This window comes from Elephas maximus, chromosome 1, assembly GCF_024166365.1.
Source record: "Elephas maximus indicus isolate mEleMax1 chromosome 1, mEleMax1 primary haplotype, whole genome shotgun sequence".
Lineage (NCBI taxonomy): Eukaryota > Metazoa > Chordata > Mammalia > Proboscidea > Elephantidae > Elephas > Elephas maximus.
The window spans coordinates 152,904,991-152,926,386 of record NC_064819.1 but is presented as its reverse complement, the minus strand read 5'-3'; the positions used below and the strand labels follow the sequence as shown (position 1 = coordinate 152,926,386).

Sequence of the window (21,396 nt, the reverse complement as noted above, 5' to 3'; positions counted from 1 at the left end):
AAAAAAACTCGCAAAACTCTGAAAATATAACCATCAGCTCTCACAAGCCAGCAGAAGCCTGCTGCAGCACACCAATGGACATGAGCACAAGAAGCAGAAGAGAGGAAATAAGGGAGGGGAAAACATCCTTTGTTCAGAACCAAAATCAGCAGTGAGCCTCACCCACCAGGGGAAACACCTCAGTCCTTGTGCCTAAAAACAGATGACTTGATTTTTCATTGCAAATAAAACCATTGTTGTTGTTAGATGCTGTCGAGTCGGTTCTAACTCATAGCAACCCTATAGGACACAGTAGAACTGCCCCACAGTGTTTCCAAGGAGTGGCTGGTAGATTCAAACTGCTGACTTTTTGGTTAGCAGCCAAGGTCTTAAACACTGTGCCACCAGCTTAATTAAGATTTGCTTAACTTTAAATGGGGAAAAAAAAAAAAAGGCCTAGGCTACTGAGCAATACCACTTGGTACCTTATTTTAGGGAAAATTTTTTTTCTATGGAGCAGCTGGGCATTGACAACTCTGTCAGCAACTGGTCAACCTTTAAAATACATTCTGATATACCGTCCTGACACCTTGTTCAGTCATTGACTCATTCAACAGATTTTTATTAAGAGTCTTCTGGGTGCCAGGGTGGCCCCTGGAGTTGTGCAAATGAAAGGCCTGACAACTCCTATCTTAAGCTCTGTGGGTATAAAGATAAATGATACAAGGTCAGCGCCTTAGTATAATTGCAGGCTAGAGGAGGAGACAGATATGGAACTGAATGATTAGAATGTAAATGGAGGTATATACCTGGTGCAGTAGGTGGAGAGACAGGTAACAGGATGGTGAAATCGAAGTTTACTAAGCACCAAGATACAACAAAAGTGAAATTCCCAGTGAGATGCTCCATCACACTAAACCAGTTGCTGTTGAATTGACTCTGACTCATGGTGACTCATACGTGTCAGAGTAGAACTGTGCTCTATGGCCAATGGCGGATTTTTCAGAGATAGATCGCCAGGCCTTTCTTCCAAGGTGCCTCTGGGTGGATTTGAACCACTAACTTTTTGGTTAACAGCTGAGCATATTAAACTTTTGCACCACCCAGGGACTCCTCCATCACACTAGGTGGATTTTACTAAGGAAATGTTCAAAAACTAATTCCAATGCTCTTGAACTCCTAGTCAACTTCAAAATATGAAAGAGTTTATGATTGTGGGAGGAAGAAAAGATTTGTGAGATTTTTCTTGGGAGGTAGTTGTGGCCATGCCATGAGCCCAAGCCCTGGAGGACTACCTCCTAAACCCAGACCTAGTAAGAAAGCTTCACTGGGGCCAGTGGGAGAACTTGGGATGTGTATGCTTACAGTTGGGGTCACTGAGCAGTTAAAGGGCGAGATAAGAGCCATTAACCACCAGGAGAAGTTTTGCTGTGGTGGAATCAGTCTGCACTTCCAGAATCACTGGGAATATGTAAGTCTGTGTGGAGCGGATGGTGAGTGAACCAAAAGCTGGCGGGGGGTGGGGGGGAGTTGCTGCTGGGAAGTGGAGACCTGCAGCTTACAGATGTCTTAACAGTGGGGATAAAGAACTTAGGAAAGAAAGCATCAGCTTCAACCGTATAGTAGACTCAGAGAGCATGAGGTCACCTACCCAAAGAACTGTGCTGCCCCTCCCTCCCTCACTCCTCCCACTTCCATCCTTGCAGGAAGTGATCAGAGATGACCAGAAACTTATTGCTCAAATGCCAACTTTGTGCCTCGACTGGGGAGGGGAGCAAAAGTCTTAATTTGAATGAAATTTGAAGTGTTGATTAATACTTCGGACCAAAATTTTTTAAATTTCTGAATTGAGATGTGTTTCATTACTTAAGAAGGTTCTGGCTTTCTATCACAAGAAAGTGAGCAGAAAAGCCACAGAACCTGAAAAGTTTCCATCCAAGACAAGGAAGATCCACACCTCCCCCCATAAGCTAATTTAAAGGGACTGAGGAAAACAAAAGGAGCCCTGGTGGCTCAGCTGTTAAAGGACTAGGCTGCTAACCAAAAGGTCTCCACTTTGAACCCACCAGCTACTCTGAGGGAGGAAGATGCAGCTGTCTGCTTCCATAAAGATTACAGCCTTGGAAACCCTATGGGGCAGCTCTACTCTGTCCTATAGAGTAGCTATGAGTTGGAATTCATACCAGTGTGTTTGGTTTGATTTTTAGAGGAAAAAAAAAAAAACGGGTTTTAAAATCCTGTTTATCAGGATTTCCAGGGGAGATAAGACCCAGCTGCTAGCAGTACAAGACCTCTGCATAAACAATCCTTGCAGAAGACAACAATTTCCACACTCAAATGAAGTGAAAAAAACAAAGCGAATATTTGAATAATGCAGTTTCAAGTATTTGGATAACTTATGCCCATTTAAATGAAAAGTGAATTTTTTTTCTTTTAGGCAGTGAATTATCCAGATAATTTCCACAACTTTGTACATAGCAAATTTTCTGTGGTTGAAGGAAACCTGGAACATTCAGTACCAGCCACTGGCCTTTCACCGTGTCCTGCCGTGCGACTCCCCACTGGTTGGGAGATCTTTCATCTATGACTAATGATCCCTATTTGCTTATTTTTTGATGCAGTTTCCTATTTTCCTGTGTAAAACTCTGAAACAAAATCTTAGATGCCAGCAAGTTCTTACATGTTGGTACAATAAAACCTTTCAGCACTTTTCCATTATCATGGCCTCCATGAATCATCCACTAAAAACACCTGTGCCCACTTACAGATACTATTATCAATGTAAAAATATCAATGTTGTAAAAAAAAAAAAAAAAAGATTCTGAATTTGGCAACTGCCATTAAGTGCTTCATTAGTGTCATTTCTGAAACATTATATACAAGTTATTGAATATCAATAAAATCAGTAAAGGAACAGATTAATTTATCTAAAATGGGAGAACATATGTTCCTATGGCTTCTTTTAAGAAACCAAAGATTTTGTTATGCATCACATGAGTTTGATGGCTTGAACCCACCTTTGAAGATAGGCCTAGTGATCTGCTTCCATTAAGATCACAGGCAAGAAAACCCTATGAAGCAGTTCTACTCTGTAACACATGGGGTCGTCACAAGTCACAATCCTGGGTTAACATGAATACGTAAGAGTACTCCAATCAGTGTATCACTCATAAACTATTTATCAAAATCCTGACATATTGCTTATGAATTATAAGAAGGGGGCAGTTATCTTACTGGAAAGAAGCAGAGGCCTTTCCTGTTTATCATTTAGCACTTGTGTTTTGCAGGTTCTGAAAGCGTGAGTTTGGTCTGTTTTTTCTAGGGTTACAGTGACTGCAATGTGCAACATGGACTTCAGCCGGTTCCCCCTGGACACCCAAACGTGCTCGCTGGAAATTGAAAGCTGTGAGTAGACTTGTATCCAGATATCAGCACAGGGCTCCTCAATAACTCTCCCATTCCCATTGCCATCAAGTCGATTCTGACTCACAGCGACTCTATAAGACAGAGTAGAACTGCCCCATAGGGTTTCCAGGGAGCAGCTGGTGGATTTGAACTGCTGAACGTTTGGTTAGTAGCCAAGCTCTTAACCACTGCGCCACTGGGGCTGTAAAATGCCTCTAACTCTAAGTAGCAGAAATAGCATGTATTCCTCATTCATGACTATACTTTTAAAGTGATTTCTTAGATTTATAATGCTAAATCTACTTCCAAAAAGCAGCCGATGAAGCCCCTATGGATCACAACGGAATGTTGTCTGATCTGCAGCCTATCGTGGGGATGGCACAGGACCTGGCAGCATTTTGTCCTGTTGTGCGTGGGGTCACCGTGAGTCAGGGGCTGGGATGACGGGAGCTAACAACAACAGGGTAGTTTTTTTTTTTTTTTCTTTTTATTATGCTTTAAGTGAAAGTTTACAGTTCAAGTTAGCTTCTCATACAAAAATTCATACATACATTGTTATGTGACCCTAGTTGCTCTCCCTATAATGTGACAGCACAATCCTCCTTTCCACTCCAGATTTCCCATGTCCATTCAACCAGCTCTTGTCCCTTTTTGCCCTCTCATCTTGCCTCCGGACAGGAGCTGACCATTCAGTCTCATGTATCTATTTGAGCTAAGAAGCACTCTCTTCACAGGTATCATTTTATGTCTTATAGTCCAGTCTAATCTTTGTCTGAAGAGATGGCTTTGGGAATCGTCTCAGTTTTGGGCTAACAGAAAGTCCGGGAGCCATGTCTTCTGGGGTCCCTCCAGTCTCAGTTGGACCATTAAGTCTGGTCTTTTTACTAGAATTTGAGTTCTGCACCCCACTTTTCTCCTGCTTCATCAGGGACTCTCTGTTGCATTCCCTGTCAGGGTGGTCATTGGTGGGAGCCGGGCACCATCTAGTTCCTCTGGTCTCAAACTGATGGAGTCTCTGGTTTATGTGGCCCGTTCTGTCTCTTGGGCTCACATTTTTCTTATGTCTTTGGCGTTCTTCATTTTCCTTTGCTCCAGGTGGGTTGAGACCAATTGATGTATCTTAGATGGCTGCTCACTAGCTTTTAAGACTCCAGATGCCCCTCACCAAAGTGGGATGCAGAACATCTTCTTAATAAACTGTTATGCCAGTTGACCTAGAAGTCCCCTGAAACCATGGTCCCCAGCTCCCCCCGAACCCTGCTATTCAGTCCCTCGAAGTGTTTGGTTGTATTCAGAAAACTTCTTAGCTTTTGGTTTAGTCCAGTTGTGCTAACTTTCCCTGTATCTTGTGTTGTCCTTCCATTCACCTAAGGTAATTCTTATCTACTATCTAGTTAGTGAATATCCCTCTCCCTCCCCGCAACCCTTGTAACCATCAAAGAATGTTTTCTTCTATGTTTAAATCATTTCTTGAGTTCTTATTATAGTGGTCTCATAGAATATTTGTCCTTTTGCGACTGACTGATTTCACTCAGCATAATGCCTTCCAGATTCATCCATGTTATGAGATGTTTCACAGATTCATCTTTGTTCTTTATCTTTGCTTAGTATCCCATTACAACAGGGTAATTTTAAAAATCATGAACAAATTTCAGGCTAAAACCTTTTATTCCCATAATTGGCCCTTTTCATGCCCTATGGCAGAGGTATTCACACTTTGTTCTGTGGGACCTTGAGGTTTCTCAGAGTTCCCCCAGGGTAACTGCTTAGGGAGGTGGAGGAAGAGGGCTCAGCAAGTGCGGGTCTCCTTCCAAGCACCCATTCCAACATTCACACATCTAGAGAGCTTGATTTTTAATCTGTTTTATTGGTCTTCTGAGGAAGATTTCCCTTGAGGAAAGGATATCTTGGCAAAAACAAGCTTGGCAACAGTTGCCCTAGAGAACTGCCACAGCAAGTGCATGTGGTGGTTGGGCCTCTCAGGTGCAATCAAGGTAGCTCAGAAAACACATACACATGGAAATCTCATAAGAGTTAAAAACCAGGCCCCGGGAAGACAAGGCTGAGGCGATGTCAAGGACTAGGCCACTCACATCTCTCAGTCTCTACACACTCCTCCGTTCCGTTTTCTCTGCCCAAATGCTTCCTCTAATGGCAGAGTCTAGACTTCTCCGTTACTCCAGCTCATACTCTTCATGAGCCAGTCCACATCCTCAAGCGCTTCCCTAGAGAATCTTAGTGGTCCAGGGCACCTTTGTAAACCAGCCTGGGCTTGTGGTGGTGGATCATCAGGTGTCCTTCCCCTCCTCTAATAAGCTAGGGCTGAGGCAAGCAGGGGTGTTGACCCCACACTTAAACAAAGCCTATTGCCATTGAATCGATTCTGACTCATAGCGACCCTGTAGGACAGAGTAGAACTGCCCCATAGGGTTTCCAAGGCTGTAATCCTTACGGAAGCAGATGGCTACATCTGTCTCTCATGGAGTGGCTGGTGAGTTCGAACTGCCAACCTTTCGGTTAGCAGTTAAGTGCTTTAATCACACACTTAGCACTGAATGTGGGAAAACCGTGTGAAATAGCCCAGAATCAAGGGCATGACTGTGTACTACACTTACTACACATGGCTTTACATCTGCTTTTCATTTAATCTTCACAAAACCCCTGAGAGAAAGTTAGTGTTATCCTCATTATATAAAGGAAGGGCAATCACCATGTGGAGAGAACACAACTTGCCTGAGTATACAGAGCTAAGAGGTGGCAGAGTCAGATTGATATACTAAGTTCACTGACTCCAAAAACCTTGCTTTCCTCGCTACACCCAGGCAGCTTCTGCCTTCATCTGTAATGTAGCTTTTTCTAGGTTGCATCAGTCAGGGTTCTACCAGAGAAACAGACCCAGTAGGATACATATATGTTAAGAGATTATCGCAAGGAATTATCTTATGAGATTGTGAAGGCTTGGCTAGACAAGTCCAAAATCCACAGGGCAGGTCGTCAGGAACGGTGGTTGGAAACTCCCAGGCAGAAGCTGACGCTGCAGTCCACAGGCAGAATGTCTTCTTCCTCAAGGAAACCTCAGTTCTGATTGGATCAGGCCCACCCAGATTACCCAGGATAATCTCCTTTACATAAACCCAACTGATTGTAGGTGTTGATCACATCTACAAAATACTGTCACAGCAGCACCTAGATTAGTGTTTTATTGAATAGCTGGGTAGAATCAACTCAACAGCAACAGGTTTATAGCCTAGCCAAGTTGGCACATAAAACTGACTATCACATAGGTCATGGACTAGAAACAACAACAACAAAAAAATCAAGCTCGTTGCTATTGATTCCAACTCAGGGTGACCCCATGTGTTTTAGAGTAGAACTGCTCCATTGAGTTTTCAGTGGCTATGATCTTAGATCACCAGGCCTTTGTTCCACAGCATTGCTGGGTGAATTTGAATTGCCAATCTTTAGTTAGTAACCAAGTGCTCAACTGTTTGAGCCACCAAGAGGGCTAGAAGACTGTAAGAAAATAGAGAACAGTATTAGAGAGCCCTGGAAAGAACTGTTTACCCAAGAGCAGAACAGACTAGTAACTCTGTTAGGTATTATCTCAGTTCTGCCCAAGCTGTAGGTAGGTTTGTTCTGCTGGAAAAAAAAGCGTGCACATGAACAGTCACCTAAAGTGGGCAGGGCTGGGGGGAAATGGTAGCACCAGAAAGGGTGATCCTTGTGAGGGAATCACCTCACTTTTACCCTAGGTAGGAACAACTAGAGGCAGGGAAGGTACTTGCCCTGCTTCCATGTCCTTATGGGTCTTTTCTTGTTAGAATGCAGCACTTATGACTGGATAGTATTCAAACGATGGTTCGTTACACTTGGAATGAAGAAAGGAAAGGGCTGAATCACCCCTGGTTTGTAAGAACCCTGGTGGCCCAGTGGTTGAGAACTTAGCTGCTCACCAAAAGGTTGGCAGTCTGAAACCACCAGCCGCTCCTTAGAGGGCCTATGGAGCACTTCTTTCTACTCTGTCCTATAGGGTTGCTGCGAGTTGGAATCAACTCAATGGCAGTGGGTTTGGTTTTGCAAGGACAAATAATATGAAATTGCTGGTATGCAACCATTTCTGACCAAATTTCACCTGGTTTAACCCAATAAGTGGCAAGCTGAATTGTGGGGTGATCCTTTTTGCAGTGATTATGAGCATGTAGGCTCTAATGGCTTTTGGAAGACCAGAGAAAATTTTATTTGTCTTCTTGGAGTTTGTTTTACTTTGCTTAGGCTGTGGTTTGTTTATTCAGTCTCACTATAATCCCAGTGGTCTGTATGGGCGATCAGGACCCTCCACGCAGCCACACTGACTGGCCTGTCTTCTCATCAGCTCGTGCCTGATGGTGTCTCTCCTCTTTTCAGATGCCTACACGGAAGACGACCTCATGCTGTACTGGAAAAAAGGCAACGATTCCTTAAAGACAGATGAGCGGATCTCGCTCTCGCAGTTCCTCATTCAAGAATTCCACACCACCACTAAACTGGCCTTTTACAGCAGCACAGGTGAGCATGAGGTGGGGCTGAGCAGCTGGGGGCCTTAGAAAAGGTGTGAATTGGTCCTCGAGTGATCAGAGCCCTTTTTCTATCTGGATATGAAACCAAAGACAGGAATCCTAAATGCAGTCTAGAGGGTGGCTAGCATTGGGTGGAGGTGATTTTTTTTTTTTAATTGTGCTAAAAATATATATAACAAAATATTTGTAAATTCAACATGTTTTACGTGTACTACTCAGTGACACTGATTACATTCATCATGTTGTTCAACCATCAGGAGGTGATTTTTTGATGCCACCAAAGCATCAGGAGTGATAGCCTAAAATATCTTAGTAAGGACCAAACATTACCCATATGAGTAGGTTTATTTGAGACAATTACATCGCAACTTAGCAGCCAGCGTTTCATTGCTGACATGACAACCAGAGCCCCCTCCTCTGCAGCCAAGAAACAACTCTGTCATGGTTTAAACTGTGTCCCCCTAAAATATGTGTTGTAAATCTAATCCCTATACCTGTGGTTATAATCCCATTTGGGAATGTGTTTTCTTTTTTATGTTAATGAGGCAATATTGGTGTAGCATGTGTCTTGAGTCAATCTCTTCTGAGATATAAAAAGAGCAGATTAGGCGTAGAGAAGCACAGAGATGGTGGAAGATAGATGCCACATCACACACCACATGAAGGTCACCAAGGAGCCAAGGGATAGAAGCTGAAGGGGCAAGGACCTTCCCTCAGAGCCGACAGAGAGAGAAAGGCTTCCTCCAGAGCCGGAGCTCTGAATTTGGATTTTTAGCCTCCTAAACTGTGAGAAAATAAATTTCTGTTTGTTAAAGCCACCCACTTGTATTTTTGTTGTAGCAGCACGAGATAACTAAGACAGACTCCAATCTCAGATCCGTTTTCCATTCCCATTCTCCCTGCCTCCACCCAGCTCTTCTGTGTTGCTTCATTCTCAACCAATCCCCTCTTGCTATATGCTTGAACAGCCCGTCCTCATGGCTCTCTTCCAAGCCTCAGTGCAAGAACGGCTTATGGTTTTCCTGCAGGCAGCGTTGTTGCCATGTGAACCAAGGGTATGGACTTCCTTGCTACCTCCCGTTGCCTGAGGACAGGCTCATGGTCTTCCTCTTGACAGCCTGCGTATGCTACTTAAACAGCTGAGATTAACTCTGTCCCTTGTCTCTTTTTTGGCCAGTCACCTTTCAGAATGACTTTGCTTAAATCTTTTACAATTTCTATTGCTAAAACATTACACGATTGACTGCACAGGGCAGTTCAACATTTTAAGCACACTGTGGTCTTTCTATTCTGTAACAGGGAGCACCATTCTACTCAAAACATATCATTGCCATCCATCATATCTTGTTTCCTATACACATCACCCAGGAGTCTTGGTCTGCTTCCATAAAGATTATAGCTTTGGAAACCCTATGGGGCAGTTCTACTCTGTCCTCCAGGGTTGCTGTGAGTTGGAATCAACTCGATGGCAATGTAGTTAAGTTACATCACCCAAGCAGCTTGGCTCATCAGGGGAGCCCTGTTCTTTTGATCCTTAGCATTCTGACATTCCCTCTACAACCGCATTCTGGAGCCAAGAGACATGTCCCATACATTATAATTAAACTAGGATGCCAAATTTTCAAGTTGACTCCAAATCCTCGCTTTATTTCCTGCCCTAGTCACCTCAAGCTCATCCTGCCTTTTCCTTTTCCCGCCATAGTTCTCCCATTCCTCTCAACAACTCTATGCATACTTTTTCCTTGTAAAGAACATAAGGGCAGAGCTAAAGCACAGTCTAGTAGGCTAGAAGCCCAAATTCAGGGTGTCAGCTCCCGGGGAAGGCTTTCTCTCTCTGTTGGCTCTGGAGAAAGGTCCTTCTCATTAATCTTCCCTGGACTAGGAGCTTCTCCCCGCAGGTGCTTCTTTCTTGGTGGTATGAGGTCCCCCCATCCCTGCTTGCTTCCCTTTCCTTTTATAAGATAAAAGGTAGTGCAAGCCACACGCCAGGGAACCTCTCTTCCTAAATGCAGTATGGTGTTTAGCTTGATATTTTAACTTAAAGTATATTTTCTCCCAAAATCCAAAGGGGTTGCTTAAATCAGAGTTTCTCTAACTTTAACATGCATACTAATCTTGTGGGGAATATGTTTAAAAAGGAGATCCTAATTCAGACGGCCCCAGGGTGCCTGAGACTGCAGTTCAGATAAGCTTCCAGGTGATGGTCATGCTGCTGAACCCCAGATCATGCTTTGAGTAGCAACAGTTTAAATTACCTCAAAGGATTTCCTTTGTATGTAGACAAGAACCAAGATTTCTTGAGAAGAATTTGCCCAAGTGGTGTGGGTTATGGTAAATCACTTGGTTCCACGGTGTTTCTCACTCCCACCTTATGGAGGTATGGTATGTTATAGAAGAAGTGTCTGAGACATTTACGATTCCCGGGATAAAATTTGTTTTACAAAGGAGCTGCTTAGCTATGGTATGTGCTGTCTTCTCTTGTGTCTCCCAGGCTGGTACAACCGTCTGTACATTAACTTCACTCTGCGTCGCCACATCTTCTTCTTCTTGCTCCAAACTTATTTCCCTGCTACTTTGATGGTCATGCTGTCCTGGGTGTCCTTCTGGATCGACCGCAGAGCTGTGCCTGCCAGAGTCCCTTTGGGTAAGGAACATTTCAAGTACACATTCCAGGTGTCCAAAAACACAAGTAATTCCTTCCAGAGAAAACCATTATTTTCAAATTGGTCCTATACTCTACTTTCATAATTTGGAAAAATTTCATCCTCCACAGGTAAAACCAAAAAGCCAAACCTATTGCCATCAAGTAGATTCTGACTCGTGGTGACCCCATGTGTTACAGAGTGGAAATACTCCATAGGGTTTTCATGGCTGTAATTTTCGCAGAAGCAGATCACTAAGTCTTTCTTCTGTGGTGCCACTGGGTGGGTTCGAAACAACAAACTTTAGGTTAGTAGTTGATTGCAAACCGTTTTTGTCACCTAGATACCCCTATTCACAGGTAAAATACCATAATAAAGAATCTATGTAGCAAAATTGTTTCCAACTCCCCACAGATACCCATCTAAACAGCCCTCCGCCAGTCTTGTTAGATTAGGGTTCTGGTGTATGTGGTCCTGTCCTGTGGCCGCTTTCTCTACCCACCTGCATAAGGAAATCACATTGTATGACAGGATTCCTCAAAGAAGACCCAAGAGATCTTTGCAACAGAATCTCCCAGGGAAATTAAAAAATGGAGAGTTTTTGGGCCTCACCTAGGTATGTAAGGATCAGAATCTCTGCATGAGGCCCAGGAATCTACATTTTTAACAAGCTCTCCCAGGTATTCTTGTATAGACTCAAGTCTGAGAACCTGTGCTCTGTGAGTACTCAATTGGTGGCTATTTGCCATCAACTCTCCTCTCCACTTTAAATATTGCACCCATCACATGCACCATTATTGCTCAGACAGTCAGGGGGTTCAAGGGAGAGGCAGATCCACCAGATTCTAATGAAACTGGATTGGAGTTGGCCTTTAAGATGACCCAAACCCCTTGTGGTTTGATGTTTGCCAAGCAAATGTTCCAAGCTTAATTTGAAATCCCAGGGAAATTTCCACTGACAGATGCCGTGTCCTTTAATAGAGTTATTCCATAGCTTGAACAGTTCCTGTGTTAAATCAATGCACATTCTGGTTTTAAAGATCAGGCTCCTATAAATGAAGTTAACATCATCATCCTTGGTAAAATTGTCCTCAGAGTCCTCAAGTCGACGTTGCAGAGTGGACAGCCAGGTCCAGCATGGGAGTGGCTTCCAGAAGATGCACTGCCTACCAATAACACAGGCCCAGGACTACAGAATGCAACAACTGTGGCAAGGACAAAAATATTAAAATCAGCCTTGTACACTTTATTTCCTCGATGGAGCAGTAGTTACAAGAAACATATATACCTGCTCATGTCTGCACATTTTTTAAACAACTGAACTGAAATAGATTTCTTAAGCCAAAAAGCCCCAGGGTTCTCTGCAGAAGGATAAAGTGGCACAGATGCTATCACTATATATACAGGGCTAAGCAGCAGGAGAAGTGTCTGGCAACAGGAAAAGCTTCACAGCAGCTAAATCTTGAAAAATGGGTAGGAGTTTTCTAGACAGAGGAGCAGGGATGGAGACATCCTAGGGAGAGGGAGCAGTGGGGACAAAGCAGCAGAAACATGAAGCCATCCAGTGTGTTTGGCGAAAGACAAGCAAATGCTTACTTCTCACTATATATATTTGCGTTGCAGGTATCACCACGGTGCTGACCATGTCCACCATCATCACGGGCGTGAACGCCTCCATGCCCCGTGTCTCCTACATCAAGGCCGTGGACATCTACCTCTGGGTCAGCTTCGTGTTCGTGTTCCTCTCGGTGCTGGAGTATGCGGCCGTCAACTACCTGACCACAGTGCAGGAGCGGAAGGAGCGGAAATTGCAGGAGAAGGTGACTTTACCATGAGCTCAAAGGTTCTGGTCAGAGAGAGAGCCTGGTCTTGCACTGCGAGCTTGGGCAGGTCAGACCTTCTCTGTAAAATGAGAATAATAACAGCTCACCTCCCCCCCAGTTACTTCACAGGGTTGTTGTGAAGAGCAAACAAAATAATGTATGTTAAAATGTTGTGCAATTTAGGCTGTAGCTTTCATTCACTGGAACATTTATTTAGCACCTACCATTTTTTTTATATATTAGGAGCTGGTAGGCCAAGTTAACTAAGATATGGTTTCTTTAATTTTGGTGGTGTTCATAGTTTAGTGAGGGAATCCCAGGATAAAAATAAATGGCAATTCAATGTGGTGGAGCAAATTATTTATGAACATAAAAAAATACAAACCCTTTGCAGTCAAGTCAATTCTGACTCATAGCGACCCTACAGGACAGAGTAGAACTGTCCCAAAGGACTTCCAAGGAGCAGCTGTTGGAGTCGAACTGCCAACCTTTTGGTTAGCTGCCAAGCTCTTAACCACTATGCCACCAGGGCTCCATTTATGAACATAAGGTGTAATAAAAGAATCCTCCAGGAAAGCACATCCTCCATTCTAGGAAATTTCCTGGCATATGTGACGCCATATATCTCCCCTTGTTTCCCAGATTATCTTCACTCCCATCTGGCTTTCCTTTCTTCTTTTGGTCTGCAGGGCAATGGTCATCTCTTCCAGAAAACTCTAACTGTATAGTAATAATCTGTCCCTACAATGCTGCAACTTTCCAATTCCCACCTTCATCTCACACACACACACACCCCAGCAATAATTTTATCCGTAAACATTTTTACCAGGACTGGTAATAGTTTATGATCTCATGGAGAAGAGAGTGATTATTTAAACACGAACGTTCTTGTTGGTCTCTGGTGCGACATTGTGATATTTCCTAAAAGCCAGAATATAGACCTTAAAAACCAGTTGCTGTCAAGTCGATATTGATACAAGAAGACCCCATGTGTTTCAGAGTAGAACTGTGCTCCATAGGCTTTTCAATGACTGTGGTCTTTCAGAAGTAGATCACCAGGTCTTTCTTTCGAGGTGGTCTCGGAGGATTCAAACCACCAATTTATTAATTAGTAGCCAAGTGCTTAATGGTTCGTGCCACCCAGGCAAGCTTATGTAGGCTTTAGTTAAACAAAAATGCATACCTGCTATTTTAAGATATTTATAGTCACACCATCATTAGTTTCCCACCTCTGCCCCTAACTGGGAATAAAAAGAAAATAGAAAAAGACATCACCCTCTATGCAGTTTCTTCCAAAGTGCTTCTGCAAAGTGAAGCTGAGTGCCCATCCCAACGTGTGTTTTCTTGCTCACAGCTCCCCTGTGCCTGTGGGTTACCCCAGCCACGTGCGGTGATGCTGAAAGGCAGCTACAGTGACGGGGAGGTGAATGACCTGGGAAGCTACATGCCCGAGAATGGCGAGAAGCCAGACAGGATGATGGTGCAGCTGACCCTGGCCTCAGAGAGGAGCTCCCCCCAGAGGAAAAGTCGAAGAAGTAGCTACGTGAGCATGAGGATTGACACCCACGCCATTGACAAATACTCCAGGATAATTTTTCCAGCAGCATACATTTTATTCAATTTAATATATTGGTCTATTTTCTCATAAACACTTGCAATTCTATAAATTTCTTATTCTCCCTGGTATGTAGTACTACAGGAATACTTGTATGATGAAAAATAACTTAGGGTTATGGTAAAAAAAAAAAAAGTTCCAATTACCCAGCCATATTTCCACTATCCCTTCTCCAGTTTTCCATAGCTACATGGACGTACTCACTGGTTTAATTTGTACTTATTAACTATCCATTGTATACACAGCATTATACTAGGTGCTTCAGGAATATGACACCTGTAGCAACTGATGATAGTTAACAATATTCCCCGGAAAACACACTACCAGCGTCTGTGTACACTGTAGTTCAACTTCTTTTAGATCCTAGATATTTATTCACATGACTTCTTTTGAGTGTCATTATATTCTTTGGACTAGGTGGAATTGGGGAGCACCAAAAGTTCATTGGCATGGAACAACAATGCATCTAAATCCCCACTTTGACAGATATTCATGGTTCAGTTTATAGCCTATTACTTATTTTTTATGCATTCCTTCATGTTTATTTTAATAAAGACTGATAATAATATTCATATTTTTATTTATGTTATGATTCATGAGATTTCACTTCTTCACAAGAAAAGCTCTTTAGATTGATTGGTACAATTTGCTCTGATTCTGGTGGGAATTTCCCTGTGAGGGAAACTTTGAAGATAAGGGTATATGGGTGCATTTTATCAGCTATGACACAGAGATAACTAAGCTAGGAACCTTGTGTTTCAGAGTTCTCTGTTTTACAATCACCGTTTCATGTATCCCCACCTTGGAGCATGTCCGAATTCAAAGTGAAGTGCTTTCTCAGTAACATGACATCTTCACTGAGGAACGTGGAAATGGAATGATTTCTTCTGTATAAACAACCTTTCAAGAAAATTCATAATTTGGGACTACCCATAATTCATTAGAATGAGAAATACTCTCATGGTTTCTTAAGAGAAAAAGAAAGATAAAAGGTAAATGGGAAGACATTCACCTGACAGCTGCATTGGTACTCAATGAATACTAGTATTTTCTATGAGCCAGACAATAGTCATCATCTAAGCCAGGCAGTCCATACACCAGGCAGAAAGAAGCATGGCCCGATTGTGACTGATATCAGGACATGGAATAATGGAGAAGGTTCTAATTTGATGTACTATTTAAAAACAAAGTTATTTGTACTCTATATCTACAGGACCAACCCCTGCCAAACTCACCCAAATAGCATTTGTTTTGTTGAAACACTTTAATAAAGTGAGTTCTGTACACAATAATGTCATTTTCACTACAAAGTTAATTTGACTCATCAATACTAAATAATATCATGATATTCCCTCATATGCAGGGCTATCCTTTATTCTAATATATAGATAGATATACCCAGTGATATACACATATATATATGCACAAATTCTAGGTATAAGACAAGCTCCCATTTTCCCAATGGAAGCTCATCAAAAAAAAGCTTTTCGGCAAACTCAACTAGACAAAGGGATAATAAAAAAAAAAAGTGAAATATTTAAATATTAACTTTTAGTATTTAAAATACTATTTTAAAAGCATTGTTTTCTTCATACTTAATTTTAAGAGACAATTTCAATCAGACTTCACACACATCTTTGCCACTGGCTTCTTCCTCATCACCAGTCATCTAGCAGATTTCCAGGGCACATCTGAACTCTGTCTACCTTGTCTGAGATACTCCACCATTTGAACCAGCATATAGGGCTCCCGGGGGAGTTACCCATCTGCATAATCATGTATTTATGCATGTTATAGGTGTTTATTCTTGATCATCACAGCATAATGACATACAGTATTGTCTTTTAAAGTAATTTGCAAAAGGCTTATTTACCTCGATATTAATGATTGTGAGGAATAAAGTGACTAAATTCATATTAAATTTCTTGCTACCCCGAGCATTTAACCACTGTACCACCAGGGCTCCCTCTCTGAAGATGGACAAAGTAAAAAAAAATTAAAGTTCCATTAAGTACATTTAATTTTGCCAGTCCAAAAAGGCAAGCAGTCATCTGGGCCCGGTTATCCAGTGACCATCGCCTTCATATCTCCAAAGGAGCACCAGCATGCCCAGTGTCATCTCTATAACAATAAAGTCTCACATGTGTAAAACCTAGTTTTACAAAAGGCACTTTCATGTTTACTGTTTCATTTGAATCTGGATGAGGACACTTTAAATTACAGAGAGGCTGACTGACTGATATGCTGACAGCATGGTTAATAAGTGAAACATGCCTAACCCAGTGCTCACTCACGTCAATATATATAATGGATGAATCCTGAACAAGTAAACAAACTGTTATACATAATACATAAATGCTGTTGTTGTTAGGTGCCCCCAAGGTGATTTCAACTAGTCCATGTGTCAGAGTAGAACTGCCCCACAGGGTTTTCTAGGCTGTTCTGTTATTGTTAGTTGCCATTGAGTTGATTCCAACTCATGGTGACCCCATGTGTGCAGAGTAGAACTGTTTCATAGATTTTTCAAGGCTGGAACCTTTCGGAATCAGATTGCCAGGCCTGTCTCCCCACATGCCTCTGGGTAGGTTTGAACCACCAACTTTTCAACTAGTAGTCTAGTGCTTAATTATCTGTGCCTCCCAGAGAGTCCTAGGCTTATACTACTATGATGAAATATTTATTCTTACCAATCAACAGCATATTTTTATTCATTCATTCATTCAACAAATAATATCAAACCCCTATTTTATGTATCAGGAAACCCTGGTGGTGTAGTGGTTAAGAGCTCTGCTGCTAACCAAAAGGTCGGCAGTTTGAGTCCAGCAGCCACTCCTTGGAAACCCTAAGGCGCAGTTCTACTCTGTTCTGTAGGGTCGCTATGAGTCAGAATCAGCTCGATGGTAATGGATTTGGTTTGCTTTTGGTGTTATGTATTAGGCAGTGTTCTAGACTAGTGCTTCTCAAACTGTGTTAAAAAGCGAGTTTGTTTTATTTTTTAAATTTTCCAATCCATCAGCCTTTTGGGTGATGAGTTTTTCAAAGTGGAAAATCCTTCACATAGCCAATCCTTCACCTGCATTCCATCCTACAGGAACATGGACTTGCTGGTTTTGAACATGGAGCCCCATACTGTGTGTGGATATAATCACAATCACAGCAATTCATGTACAGACAGAAAGAACAATTTCATTTTGATGTTATCAAGATCAATTGTTTTAACAATTGAATTTAAGGGATTACTTATGTACAGAAATTCTAGTACTTGCAGTAGTAATAAAGTGCATTATCCAATTTACACATCAAAAGTTTTAGTATAACACCTATTTGGTTCATGTGGGTATTATCACAACTCTCAAACAGATGCTTTAATTTTTAAATTCTATATCCTGAATTTTATCTTAATCTATTTTCTTTAATTATTTTTTCTTTTTTTTATTATTGTACTTTAGATGAAGGCTTACAGAACAAAAACTAGTTTCTCATTAAACAGTACAAATATTGTTTTATGACATTGGTTAACAACCCCATGACATGTCAACACTCTCCTTTCTCAACCTTGGGTTCCCCATTACTAGCTTACCTGTACCCTTCTGTGTTCTCATCATTGCCCCTGGGCTGGTGTGCCCCTTTAGTCTCGTTTTGTTTTATGGGCCTGTCTAAACTTTGGCTGAATGGTGAACCTTAGGAGTGGCTTCATTACTGTGCTAAGAGGGTGTCCCGGGCCATACTCTTGTGTTTCTCCAGTCTCTGTCAGAACAGTAAATCTGGTCTTTTTTTGAGTTAGAATTTTATTTTAGAGAGACTTCCAGCCAACAAGGCATCATAGATAGAAGCACCAGGCCATCCCTCCACAGCAAAGACCCGAAAAACTAAAACAGAGACAAACATTATTCCTGGAACCCGAAGTGTCAGATGAAGAGATAAAGAAGTCAGCCAAACACCGAATGGAATAACAAACTGACAGAGGACTGAGATGGAGGAGAGATACGTGCCAAGTTTCCTTACCGGCTAACGCAGCACGGATTCACCATCTTGGACAAGAATGCAGCCTCACGGAGTTCCCAGCAAGAGACAGAACACCTGTAACCAGCGATACATGCTTTCCCACTCCCATCCTCTCCCCGCTGCTCTACCTCCAAGCTTCCTGGCTGGCTGCAGAGGCGTCGCTGGCCAGAAAGTGCAGCCTCCATGCCCCTTGGGATTCGCCCTACCCACATCGTAGATCGGAGGACGGGGAGTATGAGACAGCAACTTCACGGAGTTCCTAGCAGGTGACAGAGCACCTGTGAGGAGTGATACACGCTTTCCTAACCCCCACCCTTCTTCCCCTCACCCTTTGGCCTCCTCTGCTTCCCACCAGCCGCAGTCCCTTGGCCAGGAGGCAACTGTTTCCACCCCAGGCCGCTTGGATTCACCCTGTCCACACTGGCCAGATCCCTGAGCTTGTGTTGCTTCTTTCCATCTCTTTTGTTTTTTTCCATGCCTCCCCCTCCTTTCTTGGGAACACCTGGATCCTGTGCCATCTTTGTGTCTTCTTGAAAGGCTGTGAAGCCACACTGACTGGGGATCTACTGTCCCAGCCTGCGGCACCATGCTGGTGGGATCCCTGGGGCTTTTTTTCTTCTTGCTTGTTTTGTTTTGCTTTGTTCTGTTTGTTTTCTTTCTCTTTTCACACTTGGGAGGCCCATCTAGTCAGGCTGCACTGCAGGGCCTAGGAGCCATTCTCCCAATCTGTGCAGCCATGTACGTGGGATCCCTGGGGGAATTTCTTTTTTTTCCTTTTTCCTTCTCTCTTTTTCCATTTCTGTCTTTCTTCATTTCTCAGTTCTCATCTGTCTGTACTTACCTTTTTTTTCTGTCTCCTGAATACCCAGTGCTGTGTGACATCTATACCCCCTCCAGCTAAGTTATACTCCACAACCTGGTAGATTTCCCCACTCTTCCTGGCTGTACTGGTGGGACCCCTGTGGGCTTTTCTTCTTTTCCAATTTTTTATCTTTTTTTTTTTTGCTTTTTGCTTCTCTCCATTTCTCGGGTTCTCATCTCTCCACTCCAATGGCAAGCTCCCTTTGCACTTTTTTTTTTTTTTTGGTTGTTTGTTTTTCCTTTGTTTTTGGCTCCTGTTTCTCTCTCCTCTTTCCCATACCAATACTAGCTCCATACATCACAACCTCCCCCCTCTTTCCTGCCTACCTGCACTGTGCGCTGAACACTACACCTCCGAGCAGCATAGGCACAGCCTACCAGAACCTGCCTGGCACTGATTCCTGGCCGGCCCTGTCGGCCCTAGTATGTGCCACAACAACCCATCCCAGCCCCTCTGCTTTAGCTGAACCTGCCCAGCTGCACCATAGCTGAGTGACTGGCCCCAACCACTGGACAATGAGGTGAAAAGTATTGTGACTACAGATGAGCAAACAACAAAGAACACACAGCCTGCCTGCTCAAGCATAATCAAATAAAACAAAAAGCAGAATGAAACAAACAAATCTACAATCAAGAAACAAAGAAAATAACTAATAAGTGTCCCAAAGACAGCAGACAATATCAAAACATATATATATATATATATATATAAAAGGATGGTTCCAGTAGATGTCCAAAATAAAACACCAGATGACTTTCCAGTAGAAAAGGCACTAGACTACCTGACAAGGAATTCAGATCTCTAATACTCAGAGCTATCCAAGAGTTGAAGCAAAAAGCAGACAAAAATGAGCAAAAAAATAGACAAATTTATGGAAAAGGCAGACAAATTCATGGAAAATACAGACAAAAAATTGAAAAATTCAGGAAAATAACACAGGAACAAAATGCGAAAATAAATTGATAACTAGAAGTCATACAAAAACAACAATTAGAAATCCAAAAGGTAAACAACAAAATTTCAGAACTGAACAGTGTCATAGAAGGGCTGAGAAGTAGGTTTGAAATGATGGAAGACAGAATCAGTAAAATTGAAGACAAACACTTGGCTAAAATTCTGAGGAAAAATCAGAAAAAAGAATGAAGAAAAATGAGGAAACCCTGAGAATAATGTGGGATACAATCAAAAGCAAAAATTTACGACTGATCAGAGTTCCAGAACAGGGAGATAAAATGAAAAACACAGAGAGGACCATTGAAAAATTGCTGACGGAAAAATTCCCTAATATCATGAGTGATGAAAAGTTGACCATCCCAGAAGCTCAACGAACCCCATATAGGATAGACCCCAAAAGAATTTTATTCTACATATTTCTCCAGCTCTCTCTGGGACCCTCTATTGTGATCCCTGTCAGAGCAGTCCATGGTGGTAGCTGGGCATCATCTAGTTGTGCTAGACTCAGTCTGGTGGAGGCAGTGGTATTTGTGGTCCACTAACTAGTCCCTTGGACTAATCTTTCCCTTTTGTATTTTATTTTTCTTCATTCTCCCTTGCTCCCAATGGGGTGAGACCAGCGGAGTACCCTAGATGGCCGCTTACAAGCTTTTAAGACTGCAGACGCTACTCATCAAAGGAGAATGTAGAACATTTTCATTATAATATGCCAGTTGAGCTAGATGTTCCCTGACACCATGATTCCCACAGGCCTCAGCACAGTAATTCTGTCACTCAGGGAGTTTGGATGTGTCTATGGAGCTTCCATGACCTTGTACAAGTTGTGCTGGCTTCCCCAGTATTGTGTACTGTCTTACCTTTCACCAAAGTTACCACTTATCATCTATCTAGTGTTTTTCCATCCCCATTCCTCCCCTCCCTCGTAACCATCAAAGATTGTTTCTTTTTGCATGTAAACCTTATCATGAATTTTTATAGTAGTGGTCTCATACAATATTTGTCCTTTTGTGATTGGCTTATTTCACTCAGCATAAAGCCCTTCAGATTCACCCACGTTCTGAGATGTTTCACAGAGTCATAATTGTTTTATCGTTGAGTAGTACTGCATTGTGTGCATGTACCATAGTTTATCCATTCACCTGTTGATGGGCACTTAGGTTGTTTCCACCTTTTTGTTATTGTGAACAATGCTGCAATGAACACGGGTGTACATATGTCTATTCATATGACGACTCTTATTTCTCTAGGATATATTCCTAGGAGTGGGATTGCTAGATCATATGGTATTTCTATTTCTAGCTTTCTAAGGAAGTGCTATATCATTTTCCAAAATGGTTGTACCATTTTGCATTCCCAGCAGCAGTGCATAACAGTTCCGGTCTCCCTGTACCCTCTCCAACATTTCTTATTTTCTGTTTTTTTGATTCATGCCAATAATGCCAGGGTGAGGTGGTATCTCATTGTGATTTTGATTTGCAGTTCTCTAATGGCTAGTGATCTTGAGCATTTTCTCATGTGTCTGTTAGCCGCCTGAATGTCTTCTTTGGTGAAATGT

General features: G+C 42.3%; 1 protein-coding gene across 3 annotated transcripts in view; it reads left to right on the top strand.

The window, feature by feature from the left end:
• GABRR1 (gamma-aminobutyric acid type A receptor subunit rho1) overlaps nt 1–14,053 on the top strand; it is a 34,026-nt gene extending 19,973 nt beyond the window's left edge. For all 3 annotated transcript variants that reach the window (XM_049875463.1, XM_049875456.1, XM_049875449.1), the window contains 5 exons: nt 3,302–3,384; nt 7,789–7,929; nt 10,432–10,584; nt 12,206–12,402; nt 13,760–14,053. In XM_049875463.1, coding sequence (XP_049731420.1) covers nt 3,302–3,384; nt 7,789–7,929; nt 10,432–10,584; nt 12,206–12,402; nt 13,760–14,053 — 868 coding nt within the window. The remainder of the gene's footprint in view (nt 1–3,301; nt 3,385–7,788; nt 7,930–10,431; nt 10,585–12,205; nt 12,403–13,759) is intronic.
• The last annotated feature ends 7,343 nt before the right edge of the window (nt 14,054–21,396 follow it).